Source organism: Macaca mulatta, chromosome X, assembly GCF_049350105.2.
Source record: "Macaca mulatta isolate MMU2019108-1 chromosome X, T2T-MMU8v2.0, whole genome shotgun sequence".
Taxonomy (NCBI): Eukaryota; Metazoa; Chordata; class Mammalia; order Primates; family Cercopithecidae; genus Macaca; species Macaca mulatta.
The window spans coordinates 9,566,031-9,578,758 of record NC_133426.1 but is presented as its reverse complement, the minus strand read 5'-3'; the positions used below and the strand labels follow the sequence as shown (position 1 = coordinate 9,578,758).

Genomic DNA, 12,728 nt, shown 5'->3' with positions numbered 1-12,728 from the left:
CAGTTCTCAGCCAAGGGATATTGCCCGCCCTGGGGGCCATTTGGCAATGTCTAGGGACATTTTCGAGACAGCTGAGGGTGGGGAGTTTGCTACTAATATCTAGATCTAGTGGGGACAGACCAGGGATGCTGCTAAACATCCTATGCTACGTATGACAGCCCTAACAACAAGGAATTACCCCACCACTAGGGTTACTTTAGACCAGAGTTGAGAAACCTTGGTCTAAAGTAACACGTTCAGGATTGCTTGAGCCCAGGAGTTGGAGGTTGCAGTGAGCTATAATCATGCCACTGCACTGCACAGCCTGGGCAATGGAGCAAGACCTTGTCTCCAAAACTAAAATAAAACAAAAATAACACTTTCTTGGTTTGGACACCTTTTAGGACATTGCCCATCAGCAATACAGTAACTTGAACAGCTCAACATGTTTCTCTATGTAACCGAGTTACTGAACACACAAAACCACCACCACCAATGAATGCTTCTGAGTGGGGTTAATAGAAGGATTTTCGGTTGGCCCCAGTGAGTCCTGGCTCCTCCTTAGGTGCTAGTAAGATTCCTCTGCTGCCCTCCTGATTTCACCTGCCTTCGTTCAAGCATTAGTGAAATCCTCTGCACCGTGTTTCCTTCACAATGTCTCTGACACAATCCTTGCCTTTTCTAGCCCAAGTGCCCCTGATTGCTCTAATTCAGGCCTGTGACCACCTGAGAAAACCTCCAATAGTTTCCAACTGGCTTCTTCTCTCAGCAAGCCTACCTCTCCCCACCCCCATATTTGGCTAGCTCATCAACTATGTTTTTGGTACAGCACATCTGATGCGAATCCCAATGTGAGTGATTCTCCATGCTTGCACAAGAAACGAGGACCCTCTGGGGGTATCATGAGAAGCCAGGGAGAGGAAAAAAGGTGTAAAATGCTTCGCACAGTACCTGCCTAAGCATGTAATAAATGCCAGCTGCTGTGTTTGTTATATAGACACCAAGATGACCAGATGCTTCCATTCTCACTAAGATAACAATGCACGTGGGGGTGTTAGCTTCCTACCGATGCTGTAACAAATTGCCACAAACCGAGTGGCTTAAAACAATACAAATTTATTACCTTACAGTTCTGGAGGACAGAAGTCCAAAATCAGTTTCACTCGGCAAAAATCAAGGTGTCAGCAGGTCTGCGTTCCATCTGCAGGCTCTAGGGAACAGTCCATTTCCTTGTCTTTTCCAGCTTCTAGAAACTGCCTGCATTCCTTGGCTCATGGCCACTTGACTCCAACCTCTGCTTCCGTTATTACATCTCCATCTCTGACTCTGACCTCACCCTCCTCCCTCCCTCTAGTAAGGATGCCTATGATGACATCAGGCCCACCTACATAATCCAGGATCATCTCCCTATCTCAAGATCCTTAACTTAATCACATCTGCAAAGTCTCTTTTGCCATGGAAGGTTACTTATTAACAGGCTTCAGGGACTGCAACTTGGACATCTTTGAGGGGCCACTATACCACAGTAAGAATTAAACATCAAACAATAATGAATGCAAGATCAAAATAACTAACGGGTATAGCAAGGTGTAAGGGGCATGCACAGTTACCTAGCCACAGTTACCTAGCCAAGGGACAGTCAAGAACAGGCAGGAGACCTGGCTCAACTCTGAAGTCGAACAGACGCTGACCTCATTGGCTATAGGAAGTAAGGCTACTGAGTTAATCTCCCTTGGCCTCAGTTTTATCACATGATCGCCTATACCTCATGCAGCCGTCATGGGCTTTCGATGAAAACATTCATGCAATTCAACCTGAAAAAGCTGATAAAGGAAAAAAGAAAGAAAACATCCATGCAAAAGCCTAGTGTATTCCACACATGTCCGTCACAATCACAGAGCCAAGGGATCCTGGCAGGGAGAAACATGAAGACAGGAACAGCATGGTGAGGTCTCATGGAAAAGAACACGAGCACAAGGTAAGCCCCACAGCAGCCTGTCTGGTGTTGCCCAAACCCTGGAAGACTGCCTTAGACTCAGAAATTGTGCAACAAACAGTTGTTGAATGAACAAATAAATGAATGAATGAACAGAGGCAGGATGCTTAAAAATCGTGTGGATTGGGCAGCTGGGTGGCGTTCTGGAAAGAGCACCCAAACGGGGGTCAGACGACCCAGTTCAAGTCCCTTGCCCTTCTAACAGCCAGCAGAACATACCCATTGGCTGTGGCTGTCAAGTAGAAAAAGAAATTTGAGTAAGATGATCCTAGCTCTTCCAGCCTCAAAGCTGTGGGACTCTGAGCTACAAGCTCTGGCCTGAGTCTTACCTCCCTTACATGACAGCTCTGGGTCAGTCGAGTTGACTCATTCCCTCATTTATTCCGAACACACCCAGTACTTCCTCAAGGCCAGCACTTTTCTCCTGTTCCCCCTTATCTTGCCCAGATCTTGCTTTTTTTCAAAAAAAGAAAGAAAATCCCACACTAAAAAACCAAGCATCAAACTACAAAGTTAACTTATCATTTCTATGGCTGGTAGTTTCCCTGCATGAGTCTTGTGTGGTTTACATTAGTGGCACACTAATATACTAACTGAATATATTAACTCAGAGTACCTTGACCACTTTATGAAAAGGTATTTAACGGCTGGGCGCAGTGGCTCACGCCTGTAATCCCAGCACTTTGGGAGGCTGAGGCAGATGGACCACCTGAGGTAGGAGTTCAAAACCAGCCTGGCCAACATGGCGAAACCCTGTTTCTACTAAAAACACAAAAACTAGCCAGGTGTGGTGGTACACGCCTGTAATCCCAGCTACTTCGAAGGCTGAGGCAAGAAAACTGCCTGAACCCGAGAGGGGGAGGTTGCAATAAGCCAAGATCGCACCACTGTACTCCAGCCTGGGCAAGAGCGAGACTCCGTCTTAAAAAAAAAGAAAGAAAAGGTATTTACCGTTGGGCAGAATATATGGGAAGAACACTTTTGCCTCTTTTGTAAAGATTCACTGTCTTTGACAGTTGTGTTTATGTGTGCGTCTTGCAGGGTTGTGTGGGTATTATCCTATTGATGGACTGAGTGGATCATCCTATAGATGATCTTGCTTTTCTACTGCTGGAAAAGCACTAGAACCCCTCACCCAGAAGGATGGGCAAAGACAAAGATAACCCCAGGCTCAAGTGAGCCCATCTTTTCTCTGAGGTGATCATTATCTGAGAAATTGAATCAATCCTGGGATGCCTTGCAACCATTGTTATCTTCACTTCATGTGTCTGTGTGCCACCTCCCAGACCAGCTTGGTCTCCACATACTGTCCCTGCACACAAAAGGCCAAGAATCTCCACAAATATTTCTTCACTTTATTAGATTTAAACGGGGATAACTGAACTCAGTAGAATTTAACTTTGCTTTTATTCCATCAGATACGTTTTATTGAATTTCTGGGAAAGACAAACACCACTAGCAAAAGGACCTGGAATGGAAGTCAAGAAGCCTACTGTAGGCTCACCAGATGACCATGAACATGCTGCTGACCCATGGTCTCCTAAAGTAGAACCTAACTAGAGATGGTGATACGCGTTATTTCCACTTCCCAAATCAGAGTAAAAGGAAGAAGAAGGAAACTTGAAGATTTCCAAACATCCAGGAGCTATTTTTGGAAATGAATTACTTTTCCTTTCACTTTTCTTTGATAAATAAATAAATAAATAAATAAATAAATGGAAGGAAAGGAAAAGAAAGATGTTAGACCAAAAAATAAGGGTTGATGATCTAAATGGAAGCAAGAGACGCTTCTTAGAGGGACTGACCCCTTACAGCCTTAAAAACAAGATGCTCCCCCATGTTCATACAAACACTATCTATATAACCTTAAAAAAAGAAAAAAGGAGAAATCACTACCTGTTTATCAGAAAGCTCAACCAGGACAGTTTGTATAATCCAGAAATACACTCTGCAGGATAAATATAGCAAACCTCCTATTAGTTAATACTGAATAACTAAATAAAGGTTCCAAGGTAGCAATGATGTTATTTGGCTGTTAAATGGGGATCCAACCTAGCAAATTCCAGAGCTATGGATTGTTTTCCCCTTAAAGCAAAAGAGTCTTCAGAAGACTTGTAAGATACCACAGAATTCCTCCATGAAGCACAGGTCAAATCCCATCTGGTGAGCAAATGGGTCCTCAAAAGCTTATGCCATGACATGATCTTGCTCTTCCGCCATCAGCATGATTATTTACACTTTGATCTCAAATGTGGTATCATCCACCACACTTAAGCTGCCCAGAGCTGGCATTTCCAGTACCATACAACTCCACCTGAGCTACAGGAAATGGAACATGAGGTTTCAACCACTCAGTCCATCTATAGGATAATACCCAAACAACTCTGCAAGACACACACGTAAACACAACTGTCATAGACAGTGAAACTTTACCAAGGGGGCAAAAACGCTCTTCCCATATTTTCTGCCCAATGGTAAATACCTTTTCATAAGGTGGTTAAGGTACTCTGAGTTAATATATTCAGTTAATATATAAGTGTGCCACTAATGTAAACCACACAAGACTCATGTAAGGAAACTACCAGCCATAGAAATAAGTTAACTTTGTAGTTTGTTTTTTTGGTTTTTTGGTGTGGGGTTTTGTTTTGTTTTGTTTTTTGAGACAAGGTCTCACTGTCACCCAGGCTGGAGTGCAGTGGCACCACCACGGCTCACTGCAGCCTGGATCTCCCCAGCTCAAGCAATCCTCCCAGTTTGGCCTCCTAAGCAGCTGGGACTACAGGCACATGCTACCCTGCCCACGTAATTATTTCATTTGTTTGTAGAGACAGAGTCTCCCTATGTTGCCCAGGTTCATCTTGAACTCCTGGACTCAAGCAATCTTGCCACCTGGGCCTCCCAAAGTGCTGGGATTATAGGCATGAACCACCACGCCTGGCCTAACTTTGCAGTTTTTAACCAAGTTTTTGGGTATGATTCCCAGTAAACCATGAAAATTATACGCACAGTATCAATCTATAGAAACAGTGAATTTAAACTGAAGGTAGGTTTTTTTGTTTGTTTGTTTTTTGAGACAGAGTCTCACTCTGTTACCCAGGCTGAAGTGCATTGGCGCGATCTCGGCTCACTGCAACCTCCCCCTCCGGGGTTCAAGTGATTCTGCTGCCTCAGCCTCCCAAGTAGCTAAGACTACAGGCGCACACCACTACACCCGGCTAATTTTTGTGTTTTTAGTAGAGACAGGGTTTCACCATGTTGGCCAGGCTGGTCTTGAACTGACCTCAAGTGATCCACCCACCTCGGCCACCCAAAGTGCTGGGATTACAGGCATGAGCAACCACGCCCAGCCAACCGAAGGTAGGCTTATAATTAAACTAAAAAATTGTTTTTAAAATATTGAGATTTTGTATACATCTGTATCCACATCTGTAAAGATGTCTCCTTATATCTTCATTGTAACTTTAAAAAGCAGAGTTACAGTAAATTCACGGACATGCTCTGAGCTGGCACTATCAAATGTTAAACACAACACTGAATGGAATGACTATAAAACTCGAGAAGAGATTTTGTTTACAGCCCTTGGACCATATTTTATGCTATACAGTTTTTACCAAAGTTTATATGAAATGATGTTTAAAGTCAACAATTTTCACTTAACCTACTACATTCATTTATTCCACCACAATTTCATTTTCTTAAAAAGAAAAAAAAAAAGCTATTATTTATTTGCCTTTCTCCTGTCAGGTCTCTATGTGGAAGCTGTTTGGTGAAAGTCCTCATATTTCTTGAATACCATTTTCCTGTGTGTGACTCAAATGCAACTCAAAAAGGGTTTTAACTGTCAGATGCACATGGAGAAAACATTGCCCTCTGACATACAGTTCTTCCCATATAATAAAAGTTAATTACAACTTTAAAGGATAACCCGCCACCTATAAAACTCAGCCAGGTTCTGTTTTGAAAGAGGAAGAAGAATGACTATTACAGCCTTCAGCCGACTCCACTTAAATGTTTGTGGCTTGCTGAACATTCCATACATATTTCGGGCAAGGTATTATGGGAGCTGAAGTTCAAGCTGTCCCCTGCTGAATTTTCACTCACTATAAAAACAACATCTCATAAAAGTACACACATGTTTTTACTTTACAAAAAAAAAGGTAAAATATCCACTTTTGTTCACTCAATTGACACTTTGAGCATTAGAACGGAGATTTTTAAAAAACCTATAAGTTATTGTCTGAAAAGTAACAAATCAATTTCTGAAAAAAAAGGAATATAGGAAATGTGTCTGAAATACATGGAAAACAAGATTCTCCAAGCTGATTTTTGTATGGTCCATTCACGTTTGTCACAGGTTACACCATTAAAAAGAAAATCCTCACATTGATATCTTTCAGCATGAATCTCCACTCCAATATAACCACAACTGTTTTATATTACTCTCGGAAAGTGAGCCTTAGCCTTTTCTAAGCAAAACACTATTTTAATTAGTTCATTTTCCAGTTGTTTGGGTTTTTAACATACATACGGTATAAAAGCGCACTGCATTCCAAGCAGTTCTACCAATTCCAGAACCATCCAAGGGCTGATCAAACAGCTGGGGTTCTAGCCTTTGGTTAAAATTATAACATGATCTCACCTGATTTTCAAAATAACTAGGCATCTTTTTAACCCATAAAATTGTACTAGAATTGATATAGGTTTCTGAGCCTAGAGGTTTGCAATATTCAGCGAGAATGTTAGGGAACCACGATCTTTTTGTTTTGCTTTCTTTTGTTTTCCCCTGCTTGAACTCAGAGAAATCTTCAAACAATTCAGCAGCTTCTCTCCTCAAAAGTTTATTTTCAGACGCCAGTGCCATGCAGGTAGGAGGAAGCAGGCACAATGTCACTACACTGGGCCTCTGTAAGTCTTCAAATCACTGGGAAGCCTGTGGTGTTTCCTTTTTGGCACTCAGGCCCTGGAAGAAGAGTTGCTCTAGAGAGGACAAGACATCAGATAACCTGCGGAAACACTTCATGTCCACAGAATTCCCAATTCCACACAAAATACGTCTCTGTAAAAGCAGTTGAACAACTGAAACCCATAGACAATCGAGCGAAAAGTTAAGGAAAATCTTCATTACATGAAATTAATTAAATGAAATCTGGTAGTGCTTTCAGAAGAGTCAGTTTTTACTTGATTGGGTTTTTATACGTGAATAAGACAGCTTTGTACTCCATGCATATCTTTCACAAAAAGGAAACTTAAAATACAACTCTTGTTTTTCGTTTATTCCAAAAGCATATGGAACTAATCATATTGCATTCTGGCTGCAGTACAGAAGGCTATTTCAAACAGTTTTAACTCACGAGTTTTAAGGCGCTAAAGAGCAACTAGAGTTTGGGAACAGACTTCTCCAACTCCAAAAGGGTTGGGAATCCCTCAAGGGCCCGTCTGGCATCAGGTTTTGGATGGAAACTAGCCTGAACCCGCCAGACAGGGAACCCGCACCCCAAAGCTGGGGCGCACGTTTGTGATCCAAGGTGACAGCTCATCTCGCCACCGCGGGGCTGGGGACACCTGCAGAACCAGGGCCGGGGCAGTGGGCCGCAGACGCCCGGGACCGGGATGGGCGAGGCTGCCGCAGAGAAAGGAAAAGAGGGCCATCTGTCAGCCCCAGGAGAGGAAATTCCAGGCGCCCAGTTCCCAGGCGCCGGACAGCGGGTGACGTGAGGGAACCGAATGAGAGGGTCCGCCCAGCGGCGAGGGACCGGTAGGCGGCCGGCCTCGGCGCTCAGAGGACTCGAGGCCTGCAGAAGGGGCACCTCCATTCTTGGTCAGAACCCTGGGAGTCGGGGTATTGCGAGGGCGGATCCTCTCCCGGACCCCGGGAACCAAACATCTTCACCCAGCCCAGAGGGCCTCCTAGTGTCTCCGATCCTCTCCCTGGGCCCAAGGCATAGGGGCGCCTCGATCGTAGCCTGGACCGGAGCACTCCAGGGAGTCCCCTGGTTCCGGGGATGGAGGCGCTCCGAGCTCTGCCCGGACCCGGGGGCTCTCGGCGGCCCCGAGCTGGGCGGGGCGTGTCCCCAGCGCATCCGCGGTGGCGCCGGCCGGCGGCCCGGGTCGTAGCGCCCGCGCCGGGTCTGGCGCCCCCAGCCGGCCCGCTTACCGGTCGCGGGGGTCGATCCACGACGTCTGGCGCGTGTTGTGGTCAATGTAAAAGACGCGGCCGTCGTAGTCTCGCGCCTCCTCCCAGCCGGCGGGCAGCGGCAGCTCCGCGCTCTCCCGGGCCCGCGGCTGCTGCGCGGAGGGAGCGGGGGGCGTGGGGACCGCGGCGGGGGGCGCCGGCGGCGGCGGCGGTTCCCGCTGGGGCTGCGCGGACGGCGGCGGCTCCCGCGGGGCCTCGCGCGGCTGTCCCCGCCGTCGCCGCCGGCCGCCACTCAGCCAAGGCATGACGGCGCGGGCCCCGCCGCCGCCCGGCCGCCCCGCGCGCGCCGCCTCCTCCGCCAGCACTAAGGCCCGGCGCCCGGGGCGCGGGGGCGGCCGCGGGGAGCCGCCCGCCGCTCCCGGCGCATCCTCTGCCCGGCGCCCGTGCACCGGCGTCCGCCCGCCCGCCCTAGCGAGCCGCTGCCCGCGCCGCCCACTCCGTTCGGGTAGCCCAGGTGGCCGCCGCACGCGAAGTCACAGCCCGGGAGCCGCCGCCGCAGCTGCCGCCGCTGCCGGCCGCCTCTCCGTTCCCGCGGCGCGCCCGGCCATCTTCGTTCCTCGGCGCGGCCCGGGCGAGCAGGGGCGGGGCGTTCGCAGGCCCCGCCTCCGGCCGTCCCGCCCAGTTCTCACCCAGCCCCGCGGCTCCTCCCACGCCGGCTGCTCCTCCCGAATCTCCCACGGAGGCTCCCCCTCCTCCCGCCGCCTCTGCTTCTCCACCCACTCCCGCTGCTCCGCCTCCCCCAGCCCCGCGTCCTCCCCGGCTCTCCGTCGCCGGCTGCTCCGCCTCCAGTCTCCCTCGGGATCCTCCTCGACGCTCGGCTCCTCGACCCCACCCCACCCCCCACCCCTCTGCCTGCTCCTCCCCCTCCGCCGTCCTCCCCCTCCGCGCGCTCCTCCCTCTCTCCCTCCCGCTCCACCACCTTCCTCCGGCCTCGGGAAACCGCATGGAGGCCAGGATGGGCGCCGCCGCGTCAGTCCGCCCCCGGGCCCCCGCGTAGAGGAAGGCGGGCGGAGAGGACGACGCCCTACCCGGACTGCGGGCGCGGCCTGCCTGGGGTGACTCCTCCGGCGCAAACACTTCCCGAGAGAGCGGGCAGTCCCCTCCCTTCACCTGCTCCCGGGCTCTGGCTGTCTGGGGAGACCCTCTGTGCACTTTGGGGGAGGCTGCGCCCTCGGTCTCCCACACAACCCGTCTGGTCCCGCGAAGGTGGGAAAAGCCGGTGAAGGCGGGGCCGAGGGAGCTGAGGAGCTGGGGAAGCCCGCGGCCGGTCATCTCGGGCAGCGGAGGGAGGACTCCTCTGGAAGCGGGCAGCTGGGCAGGTGGTCACTTAGCGTCCCCGCCAGGACAGCCCTAGAAGGGCTAACTTGGGTGCCCACACTAGGCGGGAGCTCCTTGACCTTCCCTGAGGTCTTCATCCGGTTTGTGGGGTCTGATCGTTTGAGCGGAGACCCAAATAGACCGTTGTTGCTGAGGAGGAAGCCGGGTCAACTCCTAAAACTTTCAGCCTAGACGGGAACTTCTGTTTCACTGGCTCCCAGCTGGGGAAGCTGAAGCTCCAGAGTTGGGGCTGTGTCTTGCCCTAAATCCCCCACCTACTTCGTGCTCCAGACCCACAGCCACAACACGTTATGCCAGGAAATGCAGGACAGTATCGGGGAGATTTTTAAACAGTTACAGGGATACAAAAATATCTGGTAGAGCCTGATTGAAATCCAGATACATAGGGGAAGAGACTGGAGGAAAATGTCCCGAAATGCTCACAGGAGTTTGCATTCCTTTGGCGGGATTTTAAAAAATGATTTGCCTTCCAATTTTTTGTAAAATGGTAATACTACTTTTATGAGGGGAAATGTGTTTTTTAAAAAAGAACACCGCCGGGCGCGGTGGCTCACGCTTGTAATCCTAGCACTTTGGGAGGCCCAGGCGGTCAGATCACGAGGTCAGGAGTTCAAGACAAGCCTGGCCAGCATGGTGAAATCCCCGTCTCTACTAAAAATACAAAAATTAGCCGGGCATGTGGTGCACGCCTGTAATCCCAGCTACTCGGGAGGCTGAGGCAAGAGAATTGCTTGAACCCGGGAGGCAGAGGTTGCAGTGAGCCAAGATCGGGCCACTGCACTCCAGCCTGGACAACAGAAAGAGACTCCGTCTCAAAAAAAGTAAATAAATAAAAAAGAAGAAGAAGAGGAGGAAGAAGAAGAATGTGGGGCCGGGCTCGGTGGCTCACACCTTTAATCCCAACACTTTGGGAGGCTGAGGTGGGAGGATCTCTTGAGCCGGGGAGGTCGAGGCTGCAGTGAGCCATGTTTGCACCGCTGCACTCTAGCCTGGGCGATGGAACAGAGACCCTGTCTCAAAAAAAAAAAAAAAAAAAAGAAGGAGAAGGAGAAGAAGGTGAAGATGTGACGGTATAGCGACATCCAAGAAACTATCCAAGGAAGACCTTTCCTCTCCCTCCTCCCACTACAACACAGAAACTTTCTTGCTCCCCAAGTATCTATCTACCCCTACCTGAATGTTCTATGTCATAAATTACGCCGCATGAGTCCTTTTAGTTAAACATGTGTGATTATTATATGTCCAAGGGAAAGAGTGGGAGGGTCAAAAAAGCAAATACTTCGTGATGTCGCATGTGCCAGGGAATGCCCCAAGTGCTGAGTGTCCCTGCTCTGACTTCTTCCCTTCCGATTGGCATGATTTATCGCCAATGGGGCTGCCACTGCCTTCTTACCTTACCACCCAACATGGCCGTTCTGAAGCTGCGTTTCCACCCTCCCTGTCACCTGGTCCTTTTAGAATCTCACAAATCTGGACACAAATCTATCACTCAAAAGTACTTTGAATGGGGCTAGGGCATATTGGAGTAAAACCGACTTCTGCAGAGAGAGGGTGGAAAGAGGATAACACACACACCACACATCAAAGGACTCAGAAGGAAAGGCAAGATGAAAAAAAGCATCAGGTAGAGCAAGGGGTGGGGGAAACTGCATCCAATTAGGAGCTCAAAGAGGCCAGCGCGCCGAGGAGTCTTCACTGTAGGTGAAAGATCTCTACCGGTTCAGGCGGGCAGCAAACAGTGGACCTCCCACGCGCAAACACTGTGCTGGGTGTAGGCATGCTGCAGAGAAGAGGATAGTCTGTGCTCCAGCCTGCACTCCCTTGGGGACCAAACACAGAAATAGGCCCTTGTAGGCCGGGCACGGTGGCTCACGCCTGTAATCCCATCACTTTGGGAGGCCGAGACGGGTGGATCACGAGGTCAGGAGATCCAGACCATCCTGGCTAACACAGTGAAACCCCGTCTCTACTAAAAATACAAAAAATTAGCCAGGCATGGTGGCAGGCGCCTGCAGTCCCAGCTACTCGGGAGACTGAGGCAGGAGAATGGCGTGAACCCGGGAGGCGGAGTTTGCAGTGAGCCGAGATCGCGCCACTGCACTCCAGCCTGGGCAATAGAGTGAGACTTCATCTCAAAAAAAAAAAAGAAAGAAAGAAAGAAAAAAAAGAAAAACAGAAAGAAAAGAAAAAAAAGAAAGAAAGAAATTGGCCCTTGTAATACACTTGTGACTTGTCCACAAATGAAGCCAGGGTGCCAACCTCAATTTGGGGACTCGCGGGAGGCTTTGTGAGACCAAAGGGAAGATGGCTCAGATGAGGAAACTGAGGCTCAGGTGTTCAGATTCCCAAGTTCTGAGCTCTTGCCCCTTGGCACATGGAGCTGCTGTCATGAAATTGTTTACTTGTATAACAGATGCTGGGGCGGGCTCCCTTCTTTTGGAGTATTGTGAAGATGACCCTTCACTAACAGAGATATTTGAGAGATTACACCCACCCCCAGGAGCTGACCATCCAGTTTCCTTGCCTTAGTGGGACAAACTCGAATGCCTTGACACCCCAGAGCTCCCCATGGGGTCAGGCTGAGGCTGGACTTCTCTGGAAATCATAGCTTTGCCAGCTCCTCCCCAGCCCGGTCCCACCTCCCTTGCCTGTGTAAGCATGCCTCCAATCAGCTGCTCACTTGAGAACCCCCATCTCAGGCATCCTTTCTAAAGAGACTGACCTAAGATAGGATCCTGCACACTTGCTGTCATCTAAGCACTTAGCAAATACAAGCTCATTTAATCACCGTAACATCTAGAAGCATTCCTACTGTCATTTGCACATTAATAGAGGCGAAAGGAGTGTGACATGGCATGCCAAAGAAGAGAGACTGGAGACCCTCACTGAGAAAACTTCATCCACATGCCCACCCACTGCCTCTGGACACTCTCTTCCTGAGAGAACAGAAGTGGGGCTATTGCATTTGTCTTCCTAAAAGGAGCTGAACCAGAGAGGAAGAGGCCAGCGCTTGGGGTGACCAAGACCAAGACTTCTCTATTATACCATTAGTCCTTTTCCACTTGTGTGCAATGTTAGCCCCAGGCGTCTGCTGATCGTCCCTAAAGACTTGTGAATGGAGATGGGAAGGAAGAGAAATTGGTAGGGGTGTGAAGGGACTCTTGATTTCCCAGCTTTGCCATAAATTGGGATCTCTCTCTCTCTCTCTCTCTCTCTCTCTCT

General features: G+C 49.4%; 1 protein-coding gene across 1 annotated transcript in view; it reads right to left on the bottom strand.

The window, feature by feature from the left end:
• Window positions 1-8,745, bottom strand: part of WWC3 (WWC family member 3) — a 128,821-nt gene extending 120,076 nt beyond the window's left edge. Inside the window, exon 1 of the mRNA XM_015126924.3 lies at window positions 8,130-8,745. Within this exon, the coding sequence (XP_014982410.3) occupies window positions 8,130-8,413 (284 nt within the window). The 5' untranslated portion in view covers window positions 8,414-8,745. The remainder of the gene's footprint in view (window positions 1-8,129) is intronic.
• Window positions 8,746-12,728: the final 3,983 nt, after the last annotated feature.